At 36.1% G+C, this 23696-nt stretch overlaps 2 protein-coding genes across 5 annotated transcripts in view; one reads left to right on the forward strand and one right to left on the reverse strand.

Moving 5' to 3' along the window:
• Positions 1-4754, forward strand: part of Smg1_0 (serine/threonine-protein kinase Smg1) — a 50427-nt gene extending 45673 nt beyond the window's left edge. The window contains exon 10 of the transcript XR_008471173.1: positions 4371-4754. The gene's annotated coding sequence lies outside the window, so the exon portion shown is untranslated. The remainder of the gene's footprint in view (positions 1-4370) is intronic.
• A 5094-nt stretch (positions 4755-9848) lies between these two features.
• Positions 9849-23696, reverse strand: part of LOC105213765 (uncharacterized) — a 34451-nt gene continuing 20603 nt past the window's right edge. For all 4 annotated transcript variants that reach the window (XM_029041335.2, XM_054231590.1, XM_054231589.1 and 1 more), the window contains 2 exons: positions 21864-22297; positions 9849-14179 (listed from right to left, as the gene is read on the reverse strand). In XM_029041335.2, coding sequence (XP_028897168.2) covers positions 13148-14179; positions 21864-22297 — 1466 coding nt within the window. In that variant the 3' untranslated portion in view covers positions 9849-13147. The remainder of the gene's footprint in view (positions 14180-21863; positions 22298-23696) is intronic.

Genomic DNA, 23696 nt, shown 5'->3' on the forward strand with positions numbered 1-23696 from the left:
CTATACTTATAACTTGAATATTCTAACGATAGCTTGTGAGGTAGTACCTATTGTATGGTACCAATATGATCACTTCTTAAAAATCCTTTACATTATTGAAACTGTCTTAACCGATTGGTTTTATTGATCGATATTTGGACTCAGAACCAATTCATATATTCAGGGTTGATTACCCTATAAAATCAATGTATTATTTTTGAAAGTCGTGGTGTTTTAATGAGCTATTTTTTATTGTTGAACTGAAACTTGCGCTAGATAGCCTGTGGACCAATTTTTTAATGACCTTTTAGCGAGTAGATTTGTACTGCTTTTAAGAGTGTTTAAAATGAATACGTATAGTGGATGTTGGACGTCGCACCTAGGTTTAAAACTAGCGGAACTGTAATCCCCTCATATTACCATGTTCTCTCTGAAACATTCAGTGACTTTCATGAAGTTAATCAATTTAATAAGTTCTACATATGCATTTGTTCAACTTCCGAGACATCGTCGACAAAACCGCTACCGATAGTTGTTATTCTTTTCCTATACAAAGCTTTAGATCTGCTTAGAAGATATACTACAGCTTCTTCTGCTTCTACTTCTTGCAGGCTTCTACAGTAATCATTGTATGGTTCTCCCAGTCTGCTAGCGTGTCTAAAAATCAGACTGGGACCTGTTAGCACTTCTACTAGAGTTCTTAATTTCATTCCTTTAAATTTCAGTACATTCCCACATTCAATCCTCGTCACGTTTGCTGGTTTAGCATGTCAGAGATTGTTTTCAACGAGGCTTAGTCAACTCTATGACATATTTATCAATTAAATGCCTACAAGTGGCCACGGGTGTGTTCTCTCTTTATCGGGATCGAATTGTAACGTGATGCTTTACTATAATCAAACAATTTTCAACTGCTTCAAAAAAGCAGAACATTTTTACACTTTGCTATCAAACCTCCCTCGTTCCTTAACGGACTGAAATGGTTCTATGATTTATATACGGGTGTATGTATCTTAAAAATACTACTTATACTCGTATGAGACACGCGTGTAGATATGTCGAGTTTGTGCGTTGGCATTTGGGGGGTGAAAGAATTTGAAGGACACGCAGATACAATAGACTTTCAACGCGCAATTAGCAACAAAGAAGAATTTACTGTTTGCTTTAGAAAATAGCCACACACACACAAACATACATGTAGATTCCGGGGGCCATATATCGAATTCCATGTATGTGTTGTTATCGAGTGGCATGAGGATTGCTTAATCAGTTACTTTGGCATTGGCTTCTCAAAGGGTTCGCCATGCCATTTTCTGGCTAACGAATTTTATTACATTTTTCCCATTGTTCTCCAGCAGCTTTTTGTTCGAATTTCGAATTGTTCAAAATGGCAATCAAAGTGCACGCAGGAAATGTGTTTGCACATTAAAGAGACAATCAGCAGGCTGCCTCCCCCGAGGAGTTAGTGGCCACCACACTTTCCTAAGCAAATTCATATAAATTCAAATTCAAAATCAAAATCAAATAAATTTTCCCAAATTTTCCATGCAAACCCGCATTGGAGCGCCAGCGAGCGTTTTGATGCATTACTGCTTCTGCAGCGGGGTCGTCTTCTAAACGCTTTTTGCATAAAATTCGACCACATTAAAGGTAACTATGCAAATATTTGTGGGCCACTGGCAGTGAGCTCGACAATTGAAGCGAGGGTGGGGGTGAGAGCGAGGCATGTGAGCTTTCAACCGCTGACCACTAACTACACACATATACTGACAGACTTGGGTTAGGATTTGGTGTTTGACTGCTGATATGGCAACGCTGCGCAAAAGTAAAGTGTGTGGACCACCAGCACAAATGATCAAATGAGCTATAGTTTCTCTTTTGAATGGTTACAATTGTGGTTGCTGTTGTTGTAGCGGCTGTTGGCTAGTGAGAGAGGGCTTTTGCAAATGCTAAAATAACCTCTAAAACTACTAGCAAGCCCGTCAGATGTCCGGTCATAAAGCGTTTCTGAGCATTTGAAATGCAAGTACGCCTTCCGGGGGGTGGTGGTCTACTGTGAGCCGCAATATTTCGTTTGAATGCCGACTGCCGACGTGTTGTTGCCCTTAATTGTTTTGGTTGAAATTTTGTTGGTTTTTCGGTTTTTGATCTATGCGTGCCAGTGTAGCTCAAGCGGACATTCACATACGATTTGGCAGACCGATAAATGTTCGGTTTGAATTCGTTTATGTGAGAAAAGTTAAGTAACGCTGAGAATGTTTTTTGTTCTCAAATATCTCTGAAATAGTTTTGTAAAATACTGTAATACAATCGATTATCGGGTGCTTACTAATGAAGTGTGTGACGTAATAGATTCTGAGGGATGAAGCCTTATCAGCCTAGAGATTGGAAGTCTTATTCAAGTCTTCTAGTCTCTAGAGAGCTTAGCGGAAAATATTTGAATGAAATTGAATGAATGAATGAACTAATTTCCGGGATTCATATTTGTGATTGTTTTGTATTGGTCTGTTGGAAGACCTATTAAGAAATTTCTATAGATTCTGTGGAATGAAAACTTGACAGTCTAAAGATTGGAAGCCTAATTCGACTCTTCCATTCTATGGAGAACTGAGCGGAAGAATTTGAATGACATTGAATGAACTGAATTCCTTAATTCCTGGAATCATTCCAGGAAATGTTATCGCTTTGCATTGGTCGGTTGGAAGAGCCTTAAGCACAATTTATAGTTCTAACTCATTTGGGTCTAAATTTAAGTAGTTTATGGACCTGTGTCATTGAGTTGTATGAAACTTGGAGAATCTCGAAGAGGCTGATAACAGTGATAGACTTCTTAATAAGTTGGATTCAATCCCACTGTAGACTGTATTATTCTAAATCGAAAGTGGAAGTGGACCCTCGATTTGTTTTACTCAAATGCAACTTTTAAATGGATGGTAGGGAAGATATAGAGGCTACTAAGATTCAAGTATACCAAAAAGTATGAGTTTTTCTAAATTTTATAAAAACATAAAAGATCCCAATCCCAAAATTAATTGCTCAAAACTGTGAACCCTTGATTGTGAAACTAACTTCAAAATTAGGTTAGAGTAATTTTATTGTAATCAATGCTTCGAACTTCTATCGCTCTTTCCAAGTACATTTCTATATATATATATCAATATTTCTCCATCCACACTTATTTACTCCTACTTAACCCAAAAGTCGCACAGTTTACCCTCAAGTTTCTGTTAGTTTTAACCAGCATTTTTCGCTGCAATTATCCGGGAAAGCGCACTGTTCTCATGTATTTAGTAAGCGTCCATCGTTTAAAACACAAAGTGGTCATTTGCAGACGTCTCAGCCATTCTCCAATACCAGTGCTTCGTGGAGACAAGCAGTACCACTCACATTTGGTTCGCTGCTTTATGCCTTTTGTGGCCGGTATGTGTGGAATGCTTAATGAAGCCACATAAATCAAGTTAAGTACCAAAAATGCTGTGGTCACACTACAATCGCTCATGCACTATTTGCCCCATCTCACCTATGTATGTACCACTCACACCCACGCCTCCTGCGTTTGGAAGCATTCAAAAGGTTGCTAGGTGATTTCTACAGTAGCAATAGTTTTGATGTACATTCTCATTCTGATTTGCTACACTATTTTGAAAATTATAACAGCATTAGTTAGCCTTCTCTTGTATCATATCATTGATATCAAAGGTAGTTCTTTAGGAAGTTTAGTAAGTAAATAAATCAATAACTAATATTGTTTAAAGTCAGATAAAAAAATCGATCCATTTCGATTACGTACTCGTACAATAGACTTTCGTAGGAGCCTACGCATTACGAACCTTGCCGGGTGCTTACTAATGAAGTGTTGGATGTAATGGATTCTGTGGAATGAAGCCTCATCAGCCTAGAGATTGGAAGTTTATTCAAAGCTTCTAGTCTCTAGAGTGCTTAGCGTAAAAATCTGGGGTACTTATGGTCGGTAACTGTTTCGAAGAGTTTTAATACTGAATAGTCTTGTATAATAATCCTTATCTATGCTAATTTAATTCTGATTTCCTGGACTCATATTTGAATTCAGAACCCTTTTCTAGTTCTTAAACATTTGGTGCTTAATTTTAGGCTTTTATGGACCTGTGTCTTTGAAGTGTGCGAAACTATGAGAAAAAAAGCATTGCCACTTATGGGAGTTTTTAAGTATCTAATGTGGACCTATATATTATTGAACTGCGTTTGACCAAATATACCGTTTGTCTAAATGTTTATATTTTAAAATTTCTTTTAAACAGTTACTTATTGACTTAGCTTATTTTGGATAATTATTGTTGTTTCTGATATCAATAAATAACCTTAGTTTCAAGAACTTCCTATTAATAAAGAAATGCGTTTGATTCCAATTTTAGGTTTTTCTAAAATATAACTGTAATGGATCCATGGACCGGGCTAAAACTTGGAGAGTATTAGCATCAGGAGTGCCTCTTTCGATGGAGACCTCAGCAATCAACGATCGCGTTCGGAAGTCTAGGAGTTAGTCGATTCCAAAGTAAGATCAAACGTCAACAATACCCAGCTAGTCGATTATGGCGAATATCTCGAAAACCGTTGGGTAGATCTGGGTTCTGAAGACGTCATAGCCTTTGTCATTCCGTGGGCAAATCTTTTCTACATGGGTCTGGCTAAAGCAGATGGCTAAGAAATATTAAGTTTTCTGAAAAGATCCACGTTTTTTACGATATTTTCTGGAATATAAATGCAAGGGAACCGTAAATCACTTTTGGAATAAAGTTTGTGCCAGGACTTGCACATGTTCCTATATATGTATGAAAGAGTATGCAGTGAATGCATGTAATAGTAAATACAACTTCTTTAAAAAACGAATATATATACGCATTAATTAATAAAATAAAAAAATAATAATCTTAATTGGTTTAATTTATTTATTTGAATTGGCTGAACAATTTATTTATTATTTATGCAGACTGTTATGTTAGCGGACAGTAGAATGTTATTGTACATGTTAAGCCACTGCAAAGAGTGCAGAAATCATGTAATCACACTTTTTGCCAAAACTTCGTGGTTTCTTAATATTTTTCGATGTTTTTTTGTTTAAATTGTTGCATTTATTTGGCGCAAAATTACAAGAACAAATTCCATGGCAAAGTGATTAAAATTAAATAAATATTTATTAATATAACATGGTACTATCTTTGCTGTTAGTAGGCCTTCAAACTTTTACAAAAAATGGAGCTACTTAACGTTAATGGTACTCAGAATAATCTGCAGGCCTCCCTGCAACTTTCTATGCCCATAATGTCCAAATAAAGTTAGCATTTACTGGTGTTTGATGCGGTTTTCTCATATTTGTTGCCGATTGCAACATATTTTAATTTTTTTATAAATGTTTACAGTGCAACAACAACAACTATTTTTTTATACACTTGTGGGCCATGCGATTCTGAAGAGACCAGTAAAAACCGCATGGCTCTAAGTGCCTCCGTTTGGCCACAATTCGCATTTTTCAATTTCGCAGCCACCTACTGCCTGCTCCTGGTCGCCTAGTAGAAATCCCAGATTTTCGCACCAAATTGAAATGCAGTTTTTTGGCAGCGGCGCCGGCAGAGCGGCAGAGCTACCCGATGGTGTTGCATATGCAAAGGGGCAAATTTGAATTAACGGAAGTGGGAAGTGGCGGGCCGGAAGTCGACTTGGACCGGAAACCGGAAATGAAAATAACGGACGTCCACTTCCGGTTTGGGGTCCAGACCGGAAGTGGGAGACCGGAAACCGGAAGTGGGTTATATCCGGTTCCCTCCCGGTGCTCGTTTCCGGTCCCGCCACTTCCCACTTCCGTTAATTCAAATTTGCCCCCTTGCATATGCAACACCATCGGGCAGCTCTGCCGCTCTGCCGGCGCCGCTGCCAAAAACCTGCATTTCAATTTGGTGCGAAAATCTGGGATTTCTACCAGGCGACCAGGAGCAGGCAGTAGGTAGCTGCCGAACACAAAAACGCTTATAACTTTTGAACGGCTGGTCGTAGCGAAAAACTAAAAATACCAAAATTTGCAGAATCGCATGCTCTATAATCCTATATAATAAGAATCTATCTTGGAATAACCAGCGAATTTAGAGAAATAGACATATGTTGCAAATCGCAAACTTTCAGCGAAAAAGTGGCTAAAACGTCGGAATTTCGAGTTCTAACTTGCAAATATAGAAACTAGATGATTTTTTACCTTAAATAAGCATATAAAGTTATATGAAATATTTCAAACGAGGAAGAAATGGTAACACCAAAAACGAACACATTTGGGTGCAACAACCAGCGTTTGCAGATGCAGAAAAGAAAAGGGAAGAGTAAAATACAACAAAAATGAGTAATTATTGTGTAGCAAACCAAAACAATCAATATAAAACAGCTTAGAATCAATAAATTGTGCAACAAATTATGCAAATTAGGGCACACATTAAAAAGAACACAATATATAAAAAATATTGTTTTATTGAACAAGTGAGGCATTCAATGGATGGCTAATGACAAGGAGTAACTAGTAACACCATTTTCTGAAACATATTTAAGCAAACGAATGCATCTTGTGTGTAATTTCCATTAAAATTTGCGATTTGCATCACATTTTTAATTTTATAAATTCTCTGGTAACCAACAAGGAGTTCTTACTTAGTCAGGAGTGTAGCCCATGCGTTTCTGCAAAATTCAAAATTTAGATCAGCAAAATCCAACCGCTCGTTCAAAAGTTAGAAGCATTTGTGTTTCGCTGCTGTCCGGCGCTGCTGACGTCGGCTGCAAGAAAATGCATTTCAATTTGGTGCGAAAAATTGGGATTTCTACTAGGCGACCAGGAGCAGGCAGTAGGTGGCTGCGAAATAGAAAAATGCGAATTGTGGCCAAACGGAGGCACTTAGAGCCATGCGGTTTTTACTGGTCTCTTCAGAATCGCATGGCCCACATGTGTATAAAAAAATGGTTGTTGTTGTTGCACTGTAAACATTTATAAAAAAATAAAATATGTTGCAATCGGCAACAAATATGAGAAAACCGCATCAAACACCAGCAAATGTTAACTTTAGTTGGACATTATGGGCATAGAAAGTTACAGGAAGGCCTGTAGATTATTCTGAGTACCATTATTGTTAAGTAGCTCCATTTTTTGTAAAAGTTTGAAAGCCTACTAACAGCAATGATAGTACCATGTTATATTATTAAATATTTATTTAATTTTAATCACTTTGCCATGGAATTTGTGCTTATAATTTTGCGTCAAATAAATGCAACAATTTAAACAAAAAAACCTCGAAAAATATTAAGAAACCGCGAAGTTTTGGCAAAAAGTGTGATTACATGATTTCTGCACCCTTTGCAGTGGCTTAACATGTACAATAACATTCGACTGTCCGCTAACATAACAGTCTTGGGCAATAACATTCTACTGTCCGCTAACATAACAGTCTGCACAGTTAACAGTGCGTTAACAGTATCAGGCAGAAATCCACCTGCTACCATTTCTGGGTGCCTGGTAGAAATCCCAGATTTTCGCACCAAATTGAAATGCAGTTTTTTGGCAGCGGCGCCGGCAGAGTTACCCGATGGTGTTGCATATGCAAAGGGGCAAATTTGAATTAACGGAAGCGGGAAGTGGCGGGACCGGAAATAACCACCGGGCGGGAACCGGGCATGATCCATTTCCGGTACCCAACTTCCGGTTTCCGGTCACCCACTTCCGGTCTGGACCCTAAACCGGAAGTGGAGAACCGTTATTTTTCATTTCCGGTTTCCGGTCCGGATCGATTTCCGGCCCGCCACTTCCCTCTTCCGTTAATTCAAATTTGCCCCTTTGCGTATGCAACACCAAAGCGCGATGCCTGGCGCCTCTGCCGGCATCACTGCAGAAAAATGCATTTCAATTTGGTGCGAAAAACTGGGATTTCTACCAGGCGACCAGGAGCAGGCAGTAGGTAGCTGCCGAACACAAAAATGCTTATAACTAGTGAACCATTGGTCGCAGCTGAAAACTAAAAATGCCAAAATTTGCAGAATCGCATGCGCTACGATCATAGCTAAGAAGATTTATACTTGGAAATACCAACGAGTTTATAAAATTAAAAATATGCGTCATATAGCAAACATCCAGCGAAAAAGTGTCTAAAACGTCGGAATTTCGAGTTCTAACTTGGAAATATAGAAACTACATGATTTTCTACATTAAGTGAGCACATACAATTCTATGAAATATTTCAAGAATTAACGATATGGTAACACCAATATCGACCACATTTCGTTGCATCAACCAGTGCTTGCATGCGCATAGCAGAAAAGACGAATATAAAATTAAAGTAGAAAATGATTATTTATTGTGTAGCAAACAAAAACATTCGTTCAAACAACAGAATACAGCGTATATTGTATATATATGTATATTGTCTCATGCCCGAATTCCACGCATTTGGAGCCGCATAAAAATGTTAATTAAGCTGGAAGTTGTGCATATTTTCTGATCTCAATATAATTTAGACATTGATTGTTCCGAAACAAGTTAAAAAATGTGTGTACTTTGGAAAATTCTATAAGAAATTTCGATTTTAAAAACCTATTAAATGAATTTTATTTTCCAAAAAGCGACCACTTCCGTTCTCCTAAGTACATACATATATACATGAAATTGGTGTAGAATTCTTCAGGCTATAAGAATATATAAACGTTTTCACTAACTTATGGGCATGGTCAAATTTTATTGCCAAAAAACACGAAATTGACTCTCAAACTGTCGGAAACAAGCGCTTATAACTAAAACATTTGAAGAGTTAGAATTTTGCAAAGTATATCAGAAGTTGCGCAATTCTCTCAAGATAACGTTAGCAAAAAAAATTTCATCAAAATTCGCATTAAAACCGCTATTTTACGCAATTTTCACTTTGAAATTCAAAATACAAGTCGCAAATTTGAATGCCAATGAAAAACCATTAATTTTTGCGAAATTTATGCCCACGTGCATATGCTACAATTTTCATACGCACCAGCCTGCCTATTGGCTGGTGTGCAAGTGTGTGGCCAGTGTGTTGGCTAGTGTGCATGTGTGTGACCTGTGTGTGGCGCGTGTGACAAGTGTAGCATATGCACGCGGGCATAAATTTCGCAAAAATTAATGGTTTTTCATTGGCATTCAAATTTGCGACTTGTATTTTGAATTTCAAAGTGAAAATTGCGTAAAACAGCGGTGTTAATGCGAATTTTGATGAAATTTTTTTTGCTAACGTTATCTTGAGAGAATTGCGCAACTTCTGAGATACTTTGCAGAATTCTAACTCTTCAAATATTTTAGCTAAAAGCCCTTATTTCCGACAGTTTGAGAGTCAATTTCGTGTTTTTTGCCAATGAAATTTGAGCATGCCCATAACTTAGTAAAAGCGTTTATATATTCTTATAGCCTGAAGAATTCTACACCAATTTCATGTATATATGTATGTACTTAGGAGAACGGAAGTGGTCGCAATTTTGAAAATAAAATTCATATAGGAGGTATTTGAAATTGAAATTTCTTATAGAATTTTCCAAAGTGCACACATTTTTTAACTTGTTTCGCATTAATCGATAACCAAATTTAATTAAGAGCAAAAAATATGCACAACTTCCAGCTTAATTAACGGTTTTATGCGCATCCAAATGTGAGGAAATCGGGGATTGAGAATTCTCCTTCTTGTGACACCAACACTGTGAATGTTCATAACTCTGGTAAATCTCAAACGATTTTCATAATTTTGATGTCAATTAAAGGGAAATTTCAACACCTACAGTCGTCGATCGTTATTAGCAAATATTATTAAAATGAAACACTCTATTTGTTAATTGTTTTTGTTGTAATTTATTTAATCTCTAAATTAGATTTTAACATTTATTTATCATTTATCAATACAATCTCTTGTTATTTCGCTTTTGGCTTATTCCAATAGTGTCGATAAGTAGGGTTTAAATATGTTTTTGTGTTTTTTTTCTTGAGTTTTCTTTCTTCTACACTTGCTTATGTCTAATAATACTAGAGTTGTCGTTATGATGTGTTACATACAATATGCGAAATCAGCGCTTTTGTGCTTTTTTGTTGTTTTCTTAAATATATTTTTTATTAAAATGTTCAGCGTAATTTATGCTTTTTTTTTGTTTATAGTTTTCTATTTATATTTTTAACTGTTTTTTTATATATATGTATTTATTTTTTTTTTTATTATTCAGTTTCAGTGTTGCTGTAAGTGTCTTATTTAGACACTGTTGATTTCATTTTTTACAAATTTAATTTATTTTTTAATTTTTATTGACAAAATTTTGGAATGTTTTTGTAATTGTATTTTGTTTTTTTTGAGTATTTAAAATTTTATTTTTTATATATTTTTTTAATTTTTTTTCTACTTTTTTTTCAATATATTATTTATTTTGAGCTTTATTTCGTTTTCTTTTTCTTTTTCTCTTTTACTTTTAATTTTTCTTTTTCTCTTTTACTTTTAATTTTTCTTTTTCTATTTCTATTTTTAAATATTAATGTATACTTTACTATTAATTTTTTCATTTTTGAGTTAAGCTTATTTTCACTTAAAATTACTATTTTTATTGCACTTTAGTTGATATCTGCGTTGTTGCTATTTGCTAAGTATATTACTAATGTTTTTTAATACACGCAAGAACAGCTTTCATATTGCCAGTTTATATATACATACAGACCCATACTTATATATACATATTTATTATTATATATGTATATATATATATATCTTTATGTACTTTAATATAAATTAGTACGCATTACACTCAATATTATTTGTATTTTACAGTTTGTTATTATATTTTTTAAATTTATTTTCAATTCAATTTCTTCATTTTCATCTACTTTCATTAAATTTTTTATATAATTTCTTATTTTTACTTGTTTGACAACTTATTGAAATAGTCTAATTGAATTAAATACAAATTTTGATTTAAACTTCTTTCATATATGTATACTATCCTCATACTTAATTATTCTCATTTATTTTTAGTTTAATTATATTATTACTTTATACTTTAATTAGCTACAACAAAAATGTGTGTGTGAAAACAACATACAAAAACAACTTGATATTTCATTACAAATTTCAAAATTACATATTTCTACTTACACCCTTTTTAATATTAACAGAAAACAAGTAAATTTTTTTTTTCAAAATTTCTTATAAAATTATTTAATATAAGCTGGAATACCCCTAATGGTGCTTAGAAAACCTATTTCACACTTAGAAACATACATACATAAGTTTTAGTTGTACATATGTACAATCTTATATACATAAATATATATATATAGTGTATATATATTTACTCAGCCATAGCGAAATAGTGGGGGGTTTCTCTAATACTTCGCTGTATTGCGGAACTGCACATCAATTATGAATTCAATATTTCTAAATAATTTACATTTACATACATACATTTAGCAATTGAGCACATTACTTTCTAGGGTTTTGACGAATTTAAGCAGCAAATTTGATCTTTTCAAAGAAATATACTCGTATATACAATTTATAATATACTGCGCCACTTGCATACTCATTTTCCACCAACTTTCTTTCTCAGTAATATAAGACTAGATGATATAACATATGTCTCTACAGCTTTCGCCGAAGCTTTTTTTAAAACTTAACCAGCAGAAAGCTTTCGCAGAGACCTATATTTTCGTATACTTTTTTACAGTGAAACTGGTTCTATACTTATTTGTTGCTTTAACTGTATAAAACAACAATAACATAGATTTTGAGTACGCATAGATCGATTATCTATTATTATAGATATCTAGAAAGTACAATACCTAGTTACTTTACTAGTATTTTGACTAGCATTTAGTTCCCGAACACATACTTCAATCTCTGACTATTCTTAAAGTTATCGCCTTTTATCTACATAATTACAAATACACATCTATATAATATATACAGTTAGAAATCGTTGATAATTTCAAAATAAATAGTAAATATTTTACAGATTTTTTAAATGGATTTTGTAAGGCTAATGCTTGATACCTGTCTTTTCGCTATACTTATAGTGATCATATTTCTAAATATTTATTTTTGTTTTTATTCTACTAAATTATATACAAAATTACAACAAATATGAAAGTAAATTGGCAAAAACATTAGATATCTTCTTAGCCGTCATTAATGTATACGAGCTTTCATCGAAGCTTTCACCAATACAACTTTCATTGATGAAGATATCGCCTTAGATGCCTTTAATATGCACGAGCTTTCATTTTATTATAAGAGCTTTCGTCGAAGCTTTCACCAAAGCTTACACCAATACAGCTTTCATTGATGAAGATATCGTCTTAGTTGACATTAATGTACACGAGCTTTCATTTTATTATAAGAGCTTTGCCATTATAAGAGCTTTCGCCGAAGCTTTCATCGAAGCTTTCACCAATACAGCTTTCATTGATGAAGATATCTTCTTATTTGCCTTTACTGTACACGAGCTTTCATTTTATTATAAGAGCTTTTTCATTATAAGAGCTTTTTCATTATAAGAGCTTTCGACGAAGCTTTCACCAATACAGCTTTCATGGATGAAGCTATAACACTATTTTTCCATAGCCATAAAAGGTTTTAACTTTCGTACTGGGATCTGGAAACAATTTAGAATGGTTTATGCATAATTTGAAGAGTGAAAGCTTCTTGGTTGAGACTCGTATTCAGCTTATTTTATGTACATCCAGACATGTTAGGTCAAAAAGCTCTCAGTATATTTTTTAAAAAGACTTGAAATGGAGTTATGTCCTCGAAGGCTTTACTAATGTATCCCGATAAGTCGGTACTATACTCGTACTTATATACGTTTCTCAACTTTAGCTACTTTTTATACATACTTATATAGGTATATAGGTTACCTAACCCTCGCACCACTTAAAATTATATTATACTATAATTTACACTTACCGCATTTACACTTCTCTTACTACTTTCATTCAGCGCTTTCTCGTTCTAAGTTCTATATCTAGTTTCACGTCCTATGTTCCATATCTTGAGAACGTTCTCGCCCAATATTCCATGTTTGAACCTTCCCCGAAAGCATCCCAGCTAAACTGTACACTTCCACCTAATTAAGCCCAATAGTCACGCTCCCACTCCAGCCCACGTCTCATCCACGTTTATATCGGCGTCGGCATTAACGTGTAGTCTTGATGCAAACTCGGCTTGACGGTATCGTAGACAGCACGACTGCCATCATCGGGTAGCGCATAGACATCGGGTGGCACACAGAGTGACTGCAGCTTTGATATGTATGAGTCGAAGGGTTCATGGTGAGCATAACCCGCTGGATGATGCACCGTGTATGGATGATGTGGCGGCATTCCGGCGCTATGTGGAGGCGGTGGCGGCGGTGGTGGTCCCAACATACCCGGATGTGTACCGGCTAAATGATGTGGTGGCGCGGCGTACATCGACACAGCACCGCTAACCACATTCGTTGGCGCAATAGAGGCTGTGGGCAGTGGACTTGGCGGTATGAGCGTGGGATGTGTTGGATGTGGCACACCGTAAGCGCTGGTCAACTGTTGATTACTTAACACCTCAGCGGTGGCGGGTAAACCTGCGAGATTCGAGGATAAACTATTGCCAATACCATCCGTGGGATGACCGCCTAAGCTGGTGCTGCTCACATTATTACCACCACCGCCACCACCACCCAGTGGACTCGCACTCATGCTTGTGCCACCATTGCTGCCGGGTGGCGGCAGGCGTACGTGCTCAAGTAGTGTGATCACGTTGTTGCGTAAACTCTCGTAGTAGGAACTGGATGTGGGTGGACCGCCGCCGCTACTGGCTGAGGTGGAGGAGGCGGTAGTGCTGATGCTGACGCTGGGCGGTGGTGTTAAGTAGCTGCCGCTGTGACTGTGGCTGCCTATGGTGCCGGCGGCGTGACTGCTGGCGAGGCTGTGTGAGATGTTTGTGCTGGAGAGGGTGTTCGTGTTGATGCTGTTGCCGGTTCCGTTTCCTCCACTGCTACCGAGGTTGATGTTACCGTTGCCGTTGGTCGTGTTGCCGCTGCCGTTGTGATTGCTGAGCGGGGACGCGATTGAGGCGCTGGAGGAGACGCTCCCAAGAGCTGTTGCTCCTCCAGCATTGATAGTCACCGCAGCGAGATTACGCTGTTGATGAGTACTCAGCGGAGAAGCCTCCTTTGGAGCGCAAGAAGAAGCGTGAAAAGAAATAAAAAGAAATGATATTATTATTTACCTGCTGTGGTATTTAAACTTAAAAGTATTGAGTTACATATTGAGAAGATATTGCTATTAGTATAAATAAGTAATACCTACTTTCTAAAAGTATTTTATTCGTAATATATAGAACTAGAATGACTTTGCTTATATTCTGATAACATTAACGAATCTGTTTCATTTAATTCAACCCTGCATGGTCTTGGTACTAAATCTACAACCTTGCTGAGATTTTTTAATGGTATTGGAAAGAAGTAAATCAATTTCACTCGCATATTTCGGGCTATCCTAGAGATATTATAGAAATAACTCCTTAGGGAAGTTCTTATTAAGAATCAGATTACATTTTTCGATCCACAAACCGATTTATTTCTTGAGATCTTAGGTAATGCACTCTTATTATTTATTCTCACTTATATAGAGGCTGAGAAATCTTCTTTGGAGAGTGGATGAATCCCTTATTAGACTCCAACTCCTATATATTACCGTCATAAGTCTACAATCCGTTCCGACGTCAGTCTGGTCTACATAATCGAAACGGACCAGGATTTTTATCAAATTGAAGACTGTCAGCTCGAGAATATTCGTCATAATTATTTGAGGATTATTTTCTACCGCTACAACAACAGCAAGTGCCATAAGTCCGAAATATATCCACAAAAGTGAGAATGGTGCTGACGACTCACAATAAGTCCACTCCACATGAAGTAACAAACTATTTGAGTTTTGGTGATGATGAGGCCACTTCCCTCGGATCGTGAAAATTTTCTTTAACTGGTATATCCTGATAATCGACAAAATTTGGGCAATGGTTCCTAGTATTAGTCGGTGCTTAGTACGATTTCCCGGACAGTGACACACGAAAAGGTCAGGAAATTTAGTTTTGGAGTCTAAACAGGAATGATCTCATATTCGATCTAATCTGGGACATGATTCTTGATGGAACCTGGACAATATAATCGGTTCTTAGTTCGATTTCCCGGATCAGTAACACCCGAAGAGTTCAAAGACAAGTTGTTTCGGAGTCAAAGCACATAAGCAGTTAGTTTTTGAGCTTAAGAATTTGACTATACTCTCTACGACTACTTTTCGTAGCCAATTCTGAACAATTTAACCGATAGTCATCATTATTGTTTTAAAGAGGACTGAACATGCTCAAATTTCATTGTTTTAAAGAAAGATAAAGGGTTCTTTAAGACTTAGTGCTGAAAATGTGACGAGCTAGAAGAATATAATGTTGATAAGAGATTAAAAGATTTTACGTGAGAGACTAACCTAAACTAAATTTCTTTAATCAATTCTACCTCTCCAGAACCAAGAAACAAATCTATCACGCTATTTAACTATCCACTTAATATTTTTTGAACTAAACTCTGCATGATATCTATTCCAATGACATCAACATCAATACGCTTTTGAGAGAAAAACCTTTCAAAATCCATCAACTAATATAATAAGACAGCAGCTCTTTTCCTAAACTGTCTGCTGAAATATTAAATTACGCTTCTCGCAGCCAATACCATTATGACGAACCGACAAAAGAAAAAGTATAAGAATAAAATAAAATATAAAATAATCCGCATTAATTAGGCGCCTTCATATAGCGTGCTGTCATTATTCTTCCACATCATTTAATAAAATCAACTAATTGAATTAAATTCAATTGAATTTCATACAATTCAATTCATATTCGAGCCGTTGAGGCGTAATAACGATGCTTGAGAAAAGTGAGGCACCTACCAAATGGGGCACAAAAAAAATATAAAAATAAAAATGAAGTGCTTCACCCAATGGGGAGCACAATACACACCAACATATACTCATACAAATATATAGCCGTATTTACAGTTAGTAGAGACATGAATACGAGCATGACCAAGTAGTAGAGATACGTTTCTTTCTGATACTGAGTACTCAGCAGTGCGAGCGAAAAGGTAGAATGCCACACGAAACGCAGAAAAAAGTAGAAAATCGTAAAAAAATGCTTGTAGAGTAGAAAGAGAAAAACCAGAAAAAGCGAAAAAAAAATTGGAAAAAAATTCTGAAGAGCTGCTAGTACATAAAGCGTCACATACACAAATGGATAGGAATACTCAAGTGGAGCAAATGAAAAAAAAAAATTGAAAAAAATACATTCGCGACGCCCTCTTGCGACGAAGTATATAACGGTATATATATATATATGTATAGAAACAGGGGAGCTAGCAGGCAGTTGGCCTGTATTGTAAGCGCTTCACATTGTTGTTGGCGTCAATTGCCTTGTGGGAGTTGGCATGCTGGTGGTGATGGTGGTGGTAGTGCCTTTCCACTCTTGGATACACAACGACGACGATTGACTAATACAACAAACACGCACACACCCACACATACATACATACAGTTTCCAATAAATATATGTAAAATGCTTGGCGCTCGTTGGTTAAGCGCCAGCGCAGTCCAAGCACCTCCTCGTTGGCGTTGTTTTCCCTACCAGTAAAGCGCACACACACATACACATTTATATTATGCATGTGTGTGTGTGTATATGTTTACAGTTAGCCACATGGGAGGCCAAAAGGTTACAGCAATTCTCATGTGACAACACTGTTTGGAAATGTCTGTCTGTCTGTCTGTATGTATGTGTTGTGCGTAAAACATGCGCGTGTGTTGTTCGTACGTTCGTTGTTGTTGTTGTTAGTATATTGTATACAAGCGCGACTGAATAGGAGCGAAATGAAATGAAATGCTATTTCTTGATTTGTTTACGACCGAAAAGGGACAGCTGACTAGCTAGTACAATAACAACAACAACAAGAATAATAAATATAGAAAATAGCAACAACAATAAAATGTAGAAAGCTTCGTAAATTCACCGACGGACACTTCTGTGTGTGTGTAGTTGCATATGTATTGCATATATGCATAATATATATGTATATATGTAAGTATGTTGGTATATGTTACATAGGTGACCACTTGGGGATCGGCTCTGCTTGACTCGCCACCAATGCAGCAATTTACGCGCATGTACACTATGCGCCTTTAGGGACGTTCGCTTGCGGCCACATTCTCTCGCTCTACATTTGCTTATATACATATGTACATATATAAGTATAAATACATACACACGCATATACATTTATATATATTACTATATATTAGAAGACGTAATGCATTTATATACTTTGCCGGGGGATGTTGCTCCACTGGAAGTCCTATGACGGTCCAGCCCTTCTGCATGGAAATGCAACCAAAATTGCATTAAAGCGCACTCATTGGTCGAAATTGTTGTTGTTGCTGTTGATATTGTTGTTGATGTACTTGTTTTTTACTAACATAAGTATTTGACATGCTGTCAACGTAACGCCATTTTGTTGCATAAACACATGCATTTTACTACTTTTATATATAGTCTCTGTGTACTCCGCTGATTGCCTGTCGTTGAAGAAGCAAAGCAATTTTTTTTTAATATTTGTATATGCAAGAGTGGGAGTGAGTGTGTGCGCGTCCCATGCAATTCATCATCATTGCATTTGTTAAATTTGTTTACCTCTTTTATTCTATGTTTTCTCTGTGTGTTTTGTGTAATTTGTATTTACGCGTGTGTGTTATCCCTTGGCATTTGCCGAAGTGCAAACTTTGTGCAAATTTAAGCGAAAAATGGACAAAAAATATATGAGTGTGTGTGCTCCTTTTCAATGAAGAAAAATTGCTTTGCTGCTGCAAGTGAATAGCTAATGGAAATTTGTATCTGAAGATAAATGTTGCTTGCAAAAATACCAATTTAATGGAAATTATTATTTTTTGATTTTGATGAGGATGTGTTTACTGCATGAAAAGTGCTGCTGAATGCCTCGCGATCGTTCACTTTGAAAACCCTAGAATTGAGATAAACAAGAAAAAAACATTAACTTCGGCTGTACCGAAGCTAATCGACCCTTCACAGGTGCATTTCTTTTAGTAACTATGTGTTTAAGCAAATCTAAAGACGTAAGAAAAAGTAAGTAAAAAAAAAGAAAACATTTTACTAATTCCTTTTAGCCGGGTTGTTTGCTAGAAACATTAAGGTTATATAGTTAACCGATCTGAACAATTTCTTCGGAGATTATATTAATACCTTAAGCAGCAATTCATGTCAAATTTTGTGAAGATACCACGTCAAATGCGAAAATTTTCCATACAAGCCATTGATACCGATCGTTCGGTTTGTATGGCAGCTATATGCTATAGTGAACCGATCTGAACAATTTTTTCGGAGATTAAATTTTTTCTATGAGCAATAACTCACACCAAATTTCGTGAAGATATGTAGTAAAATACGAAAGTTTTCCATACAAGCCATTGATTCCGATCGTTCAGTTTGTACGGCAGCTATATGATATAGTGGTGCGATATCAGCAGTTCCGACAAATGAGCAGCTTCTTGAAGAGAAACTAACATCTGCGAAATCAAAATGATATCTTGAAAATTGAAGGACTAGTTCGTATATATACAGAGAGACAGACAGACAGACAGACGGACATGGCTAAATCGACTCAGTTCAACATACTGATCATTTGTATATATACTTCATAGGGCCCCCGACGCTTCCTTCTGGGTGTTACAAACTTCGTGACAAACTTAATATACCCTGTTCAGGATATAAAAAGTGATTTACTAACTATTCTACCATGCATTTATATATATGACCCAATATACATACTCGTAAACATTTCATACGATGACTCCTAGTTCCTCGGTTATGCTCTTAAAGCTGTAAGAGCCGAAATACACACGAAAACCAATATCTCATCTTTACCGATGGACTACCGCTACAAAAAATCAATACTTTGGAATACCAAAACTTGAACCTACGATCTTTCAGTTGATATTCCCTGTAGAAAGAGCAAGAGAACATCTAGATTCAGGTGCTGTTGAACGGAATTCAATATTAGAATATATGAAGATATGTATTTCATCTAGATCTTAACTTTAGCCAGTGCTTTTTTCAATCGTCGTAACACTACTCAATCTCGATTTTTGGGATAGCTTTTGCATCTTTCAGCGATTTATCGTATGTTTGAAAAAAAAAAACCGACGGCCTTTTAAATATCGGTTTAGTTGTGGAAATAGGAAAAAGTATATGGAGGCTGGCGCATCATTGCAGTCATGTTTTTGACCAAGAATTCACGAGCAAGCAACGAAGCTTTTAACAAGCGAAAATCGTTAAGATCATGAAAACACACGGGACCTTAGCGGTTGCTACAGACAAAGTAAGCAAATTTTGACATTTGGGCTCTTGAACAATTGAAAATTTTGAAAAAACACGTTAATAAGCCTCGTATATCTCGTAAAAACAATGGCAATCTATAACAATATTTTTAGGTTATGTAAGAGCACTAAAATGGTGAATTAGAACTTTATAGAAATAACATGATGGCGTTGATTCGAACCGACCTTTGATTTTGTATAAAGGTGCGAGGAGACCACCATCTAGTTAATGGTATCCAGAAATTTCTCTTTGTTAGTATCACCAGTTTTCTAATATGACTTTAAACATCATTAATGCGCCTTGAAATCGTAAATTAGCGAATCTATAAAGAGTCATCTCCTATCGGAACACATCCTCTTTAACCTTCCCATGCAAAGCATTGAATCCTCAGTGATTTACTAACACTTCCAATATCACTTGATGGAGGCAATGAAGTCTATGCGACGGTGAACACTTCAGACCGAGATCTTTGAGTTGATTTTATACCGTTTCATAATTAGATTATCTCTTATTGGAGTCTGGAAAGTACAGTCGAAGAAATTCGAAAGAAATTTTAGCGGTCCTGGCAAATCTTGAACTTAGCAAAAGGTAGTAAAGCTGGTGATATCTCACCTTTTCTCACTAATGTCTAGCAATGTAAAACTCATATGAAAACTCAATTTTATAGCCATTATATCAAACACGAGGGTCCCATTGCTAGCTAATAGTAATATTTCCTAACAGTATATCAATAATATTTTCGATCTATCTGAAAGAAGTGGCAGCATATCGACATTTTAAGATCGAGCTAGAGATAAATTTTCCAAGATGTAGCTTATATCTTTGCTGTGTTGGCAACAACAGAGGTATCTTTGAATCCATAAATAGCCAAATAAATTTACTACAATCTCAAAAAAAAAAAAAACGAGTATACCGTCAATTCGTTAACCCTTTAAGAACCATTAAAGCATCAAATATATTCCGCGTTCACCTTAAAATTCAAAACAAAACAAAATGGCGTGCCGTGGAAAATTCAATACTTTTCACAACAATTCGACCCAGAAGTGGGACTTTGACTTAAGTTATTAATAACTTTACGCGCCGAAACTTTAGTACGATGACGAATGCAAAACTTTAGCTGTTAGACTATAAACTTTCTGCTCCAAATTTTGCTAAGCAAAACCGGCGCAGACACAACGCTGAGGTCGACGTCGACGTTGAAGTTGACGTCGGCGGCAACGGTACAAGTCCATTAACCGCAGCGACCAAACGCGACTAAAGCGTGTGAAAGTGTTTTAAAGAGCGCGCCAGAGTGAGAGGGAAATCCAGAGAGAGTGAGAGAGAAAGCGGGCGTCGAGGAAGTTTGGCGAAAAGTGCAAGAACTTTTCATAAAAATTAATTGATAAACTTTGATAAAAGCGCAAAACTTGAGTTAAGTACAAAGTAGCGCCCGACGGACAGACGGATGAGAGAGGGTGTGAAGTGCAGTGGGGGCCGTGAGTATTTGTTGTAGACGCTAAAAGTATGAGTCATTGCCAAGTCAGACAGGAATTTCCTAACACTTTTCAGAGACCGAGCGCCATCTGTCCGTTTGTCTGTCGCTCACGCCCCGGCAGACCGTCTAGTGTCTATATGGTGTGTGTACGAGTGTGTGAAGCTTTGTACTTTGGCAATAATTTAAATAACAAAAGTTGTAAAGAAGAAAAAATTAGAACTTTATGTTTGGTGTTTGGGTTAAGCAACGACGCTGGCAGCGCTGCTAGCGTGCTTACTAGGCCATATAGTATAGCAAAAGTTAGCGGTCTTGCTGAGCAAAAGTTAGAAAACTCGAAGTTTTGAGTTTTGGTGTGAAAGTTGTTGCGCCTTTTGCCAGCCGCCGACGACGCCATATTTTTTTAGTGTTTTTTCTATTGTTGTTGTATTAATAATATTTGCTAGCTATCTCTTTCGCACGCATTGTCTACTTTTCAAACTGTGTTTGGTGAGCCGGTTTAGTTTTTCGAAATTTCGTCGGCGTCCTTGAAAACTGCAATAAGAAGTTTATAAACAAAGGCTAAAATACAAATTCAAAGCTACAGGCAAACAAATTTTAAAGAACAACACATACATACATACACAAATGAGCTAAGAACTCGCTGGTTCTACAAATCTATCGTGGAAAAGTTTGCGAGCGCTTCAAATATAGAGCAAAGGTCAAAAGGTCAAGCGCGCAACAAGTGGTTTTGCGGTCTACTACCAAATTTTTTGCGGACTTATCGCTTAAACTAAACTACTCATACACTTCGACCCCACTTTCGGGTCCTTAAACCACAAAATTTCGACCTGCCGATCGCAATGACCAAATCAAATGGCTTACATACAAACATACATAAGTTGTTGCTACATACTTATAAGCTACTGTTATTTGTTTGCCTCAACGAACCTGAGCCTACGTACCCTATCGCTGGTGTGCAACTGTGATTCCATGGCGTTTATGTCGGACTTGAGACGCATCATTTGCGATTCGACGCGTGCATTCTCCCGTTGCAATTCCGAGATCTCCGCTTCGAGTGTGTTCAAGTCTTCGCCCACGCCGCTGCCATTGCCGCCGCCGACGCCGCCATTTGTTGAGGGCACGTTATTGTTGTTATTGCTGTTATTATTTGTTGCATTATTGCCGGGGTTGTTGTTGTTATTGTTGGCAGTGTTGTTGCCTTGCAAGCTGTCGGGCAGTGTAGCTGTGCCGGTCACCGACGACGAGACATTGCCCAGCGCAGCTGTTGAGCTCACTACAGACGCGTTGTTGTTGTTGCTGCTGTTGCTGTGATTACTCGAAACGGAAGCGGATGAGGAGACAGCGGAGCCGACACCGCCCATCATCATATCGATGCCTGTGTGGGGAGAGTGGTGGGGAATAAAAAAATATATATTTTGAATTTTTTAAGGATTGTTTTGTAATTTTTTTCGTTAATCAAAAATGTGATTTTCGAAATTACAACAAAAATTATGTGCGCGTGTGCTAAATTTTATTTATACCAAATTTATTTCTATGCTTTTGGGCTTAGCTTAAGCTACGTTACAAAAGTGTGTATAAAGTAGTTATTATGCGCTTAAGAGCTTCAAAATATGAGCTAAATAAAAATTCTAGACAAAATAAAAATTAAATGTTGCGAGCAACATTTGCTTAGCAACATGTTCTAAGAATTTATTTTTATTTTGTATCAGAAAATTTTTAATTAAGAGCTTAAAATAGAATTAAAAATATGTAAAAAAGAGAAAACAAAAATGTTGCCAGCAACATTTGTTTAGCAACATGTTCTAAAAATTTAATATTTTTTAAAGAAAATATTTAATTATGAGCCGAAAATATAATTAAAAATTTTGTATGATAGAAAATAAAAATGTTGCCAGCAACTTTTGCTTAGCAACATGTTCTGAAATTTTAATTTTTTTTGTAAGAAAGTGGAAGAAATAGTGACTTGAAAATATAAATAAAAAATTTTAGAATAGAAAATAAAAACGTTGCCAGCAACATTTGCTTAGGAAAGTATAAATATGTAGCATAGAAAACAAAAATGTTTCTAGCAACATTTGTTCAGCAATATGTTCTTAAAAACAATTTGTTTTAGAAAATGTTTAATTATGTTGAAAAATATAAATAAAAATATGCTTAGCAACATGTTCTCAAAAATAAAGTTTTTCGGCAAAAACTATTAATTATGAGCGCGAAAAAATATATAAAAAAAATAATAAATGTTGCTAGCAAAATTTGTTGAGCAACATTTTGAAATTTTTTTTTCTAAACAGATGTTGCTGTACGTTATAATAAAGAAGTTAGTGAAAAACTTTACTGCTAAACGCAAATAATAACAATAAGTGTAAGCTTACAAGTATTTTACAAAAACCAAAAAAGGAGGTGGACTGAGCATTAGAGCTTACCTTAGTCTTCATATCAATCGATCGGTGGGTAGGTGATACAGTATGGAACGGTACGATTCGGATTAAATGTCGTTACGATATTTAGATATAAGGTACTGTGTGTGTTTTTATAATTATCATTTTTGGAAGCAAAGACTTTTCAAAGTAATTTTTTTTTTCAGAGAGTGGCATTTGAAAAATCTTGATTTTTTTGTTGCTGTACATTTACTTATACAAACGTATGTATGTAGAAGTGTTTAGTATTGGTTTTGCTAATCAAAATGTTCATTCTATAGCAGATATTCGGCACCGATACAAAACGTCGCGTAATCTAAACACAAATAATCCACATGAAACGAAACGTATAAGAAA

This window comes from Zeugodacus cucurbitae, chromosome 5, assembly GCF_028554725.1.
Source record: "Zeugodacus cucurbitae isolate PBARC_wt_2022May chromosome 5, idZeuCucr1.2, whole genome shotgun sequence".
Taxonomy (NCBI): domain Eukaryota; kingdom Metazoa; phylum Arthropoda; class Insecta; order Diptera; family Tephritidae; genus Zeugodacus; species Zeugodacus cucurbitae.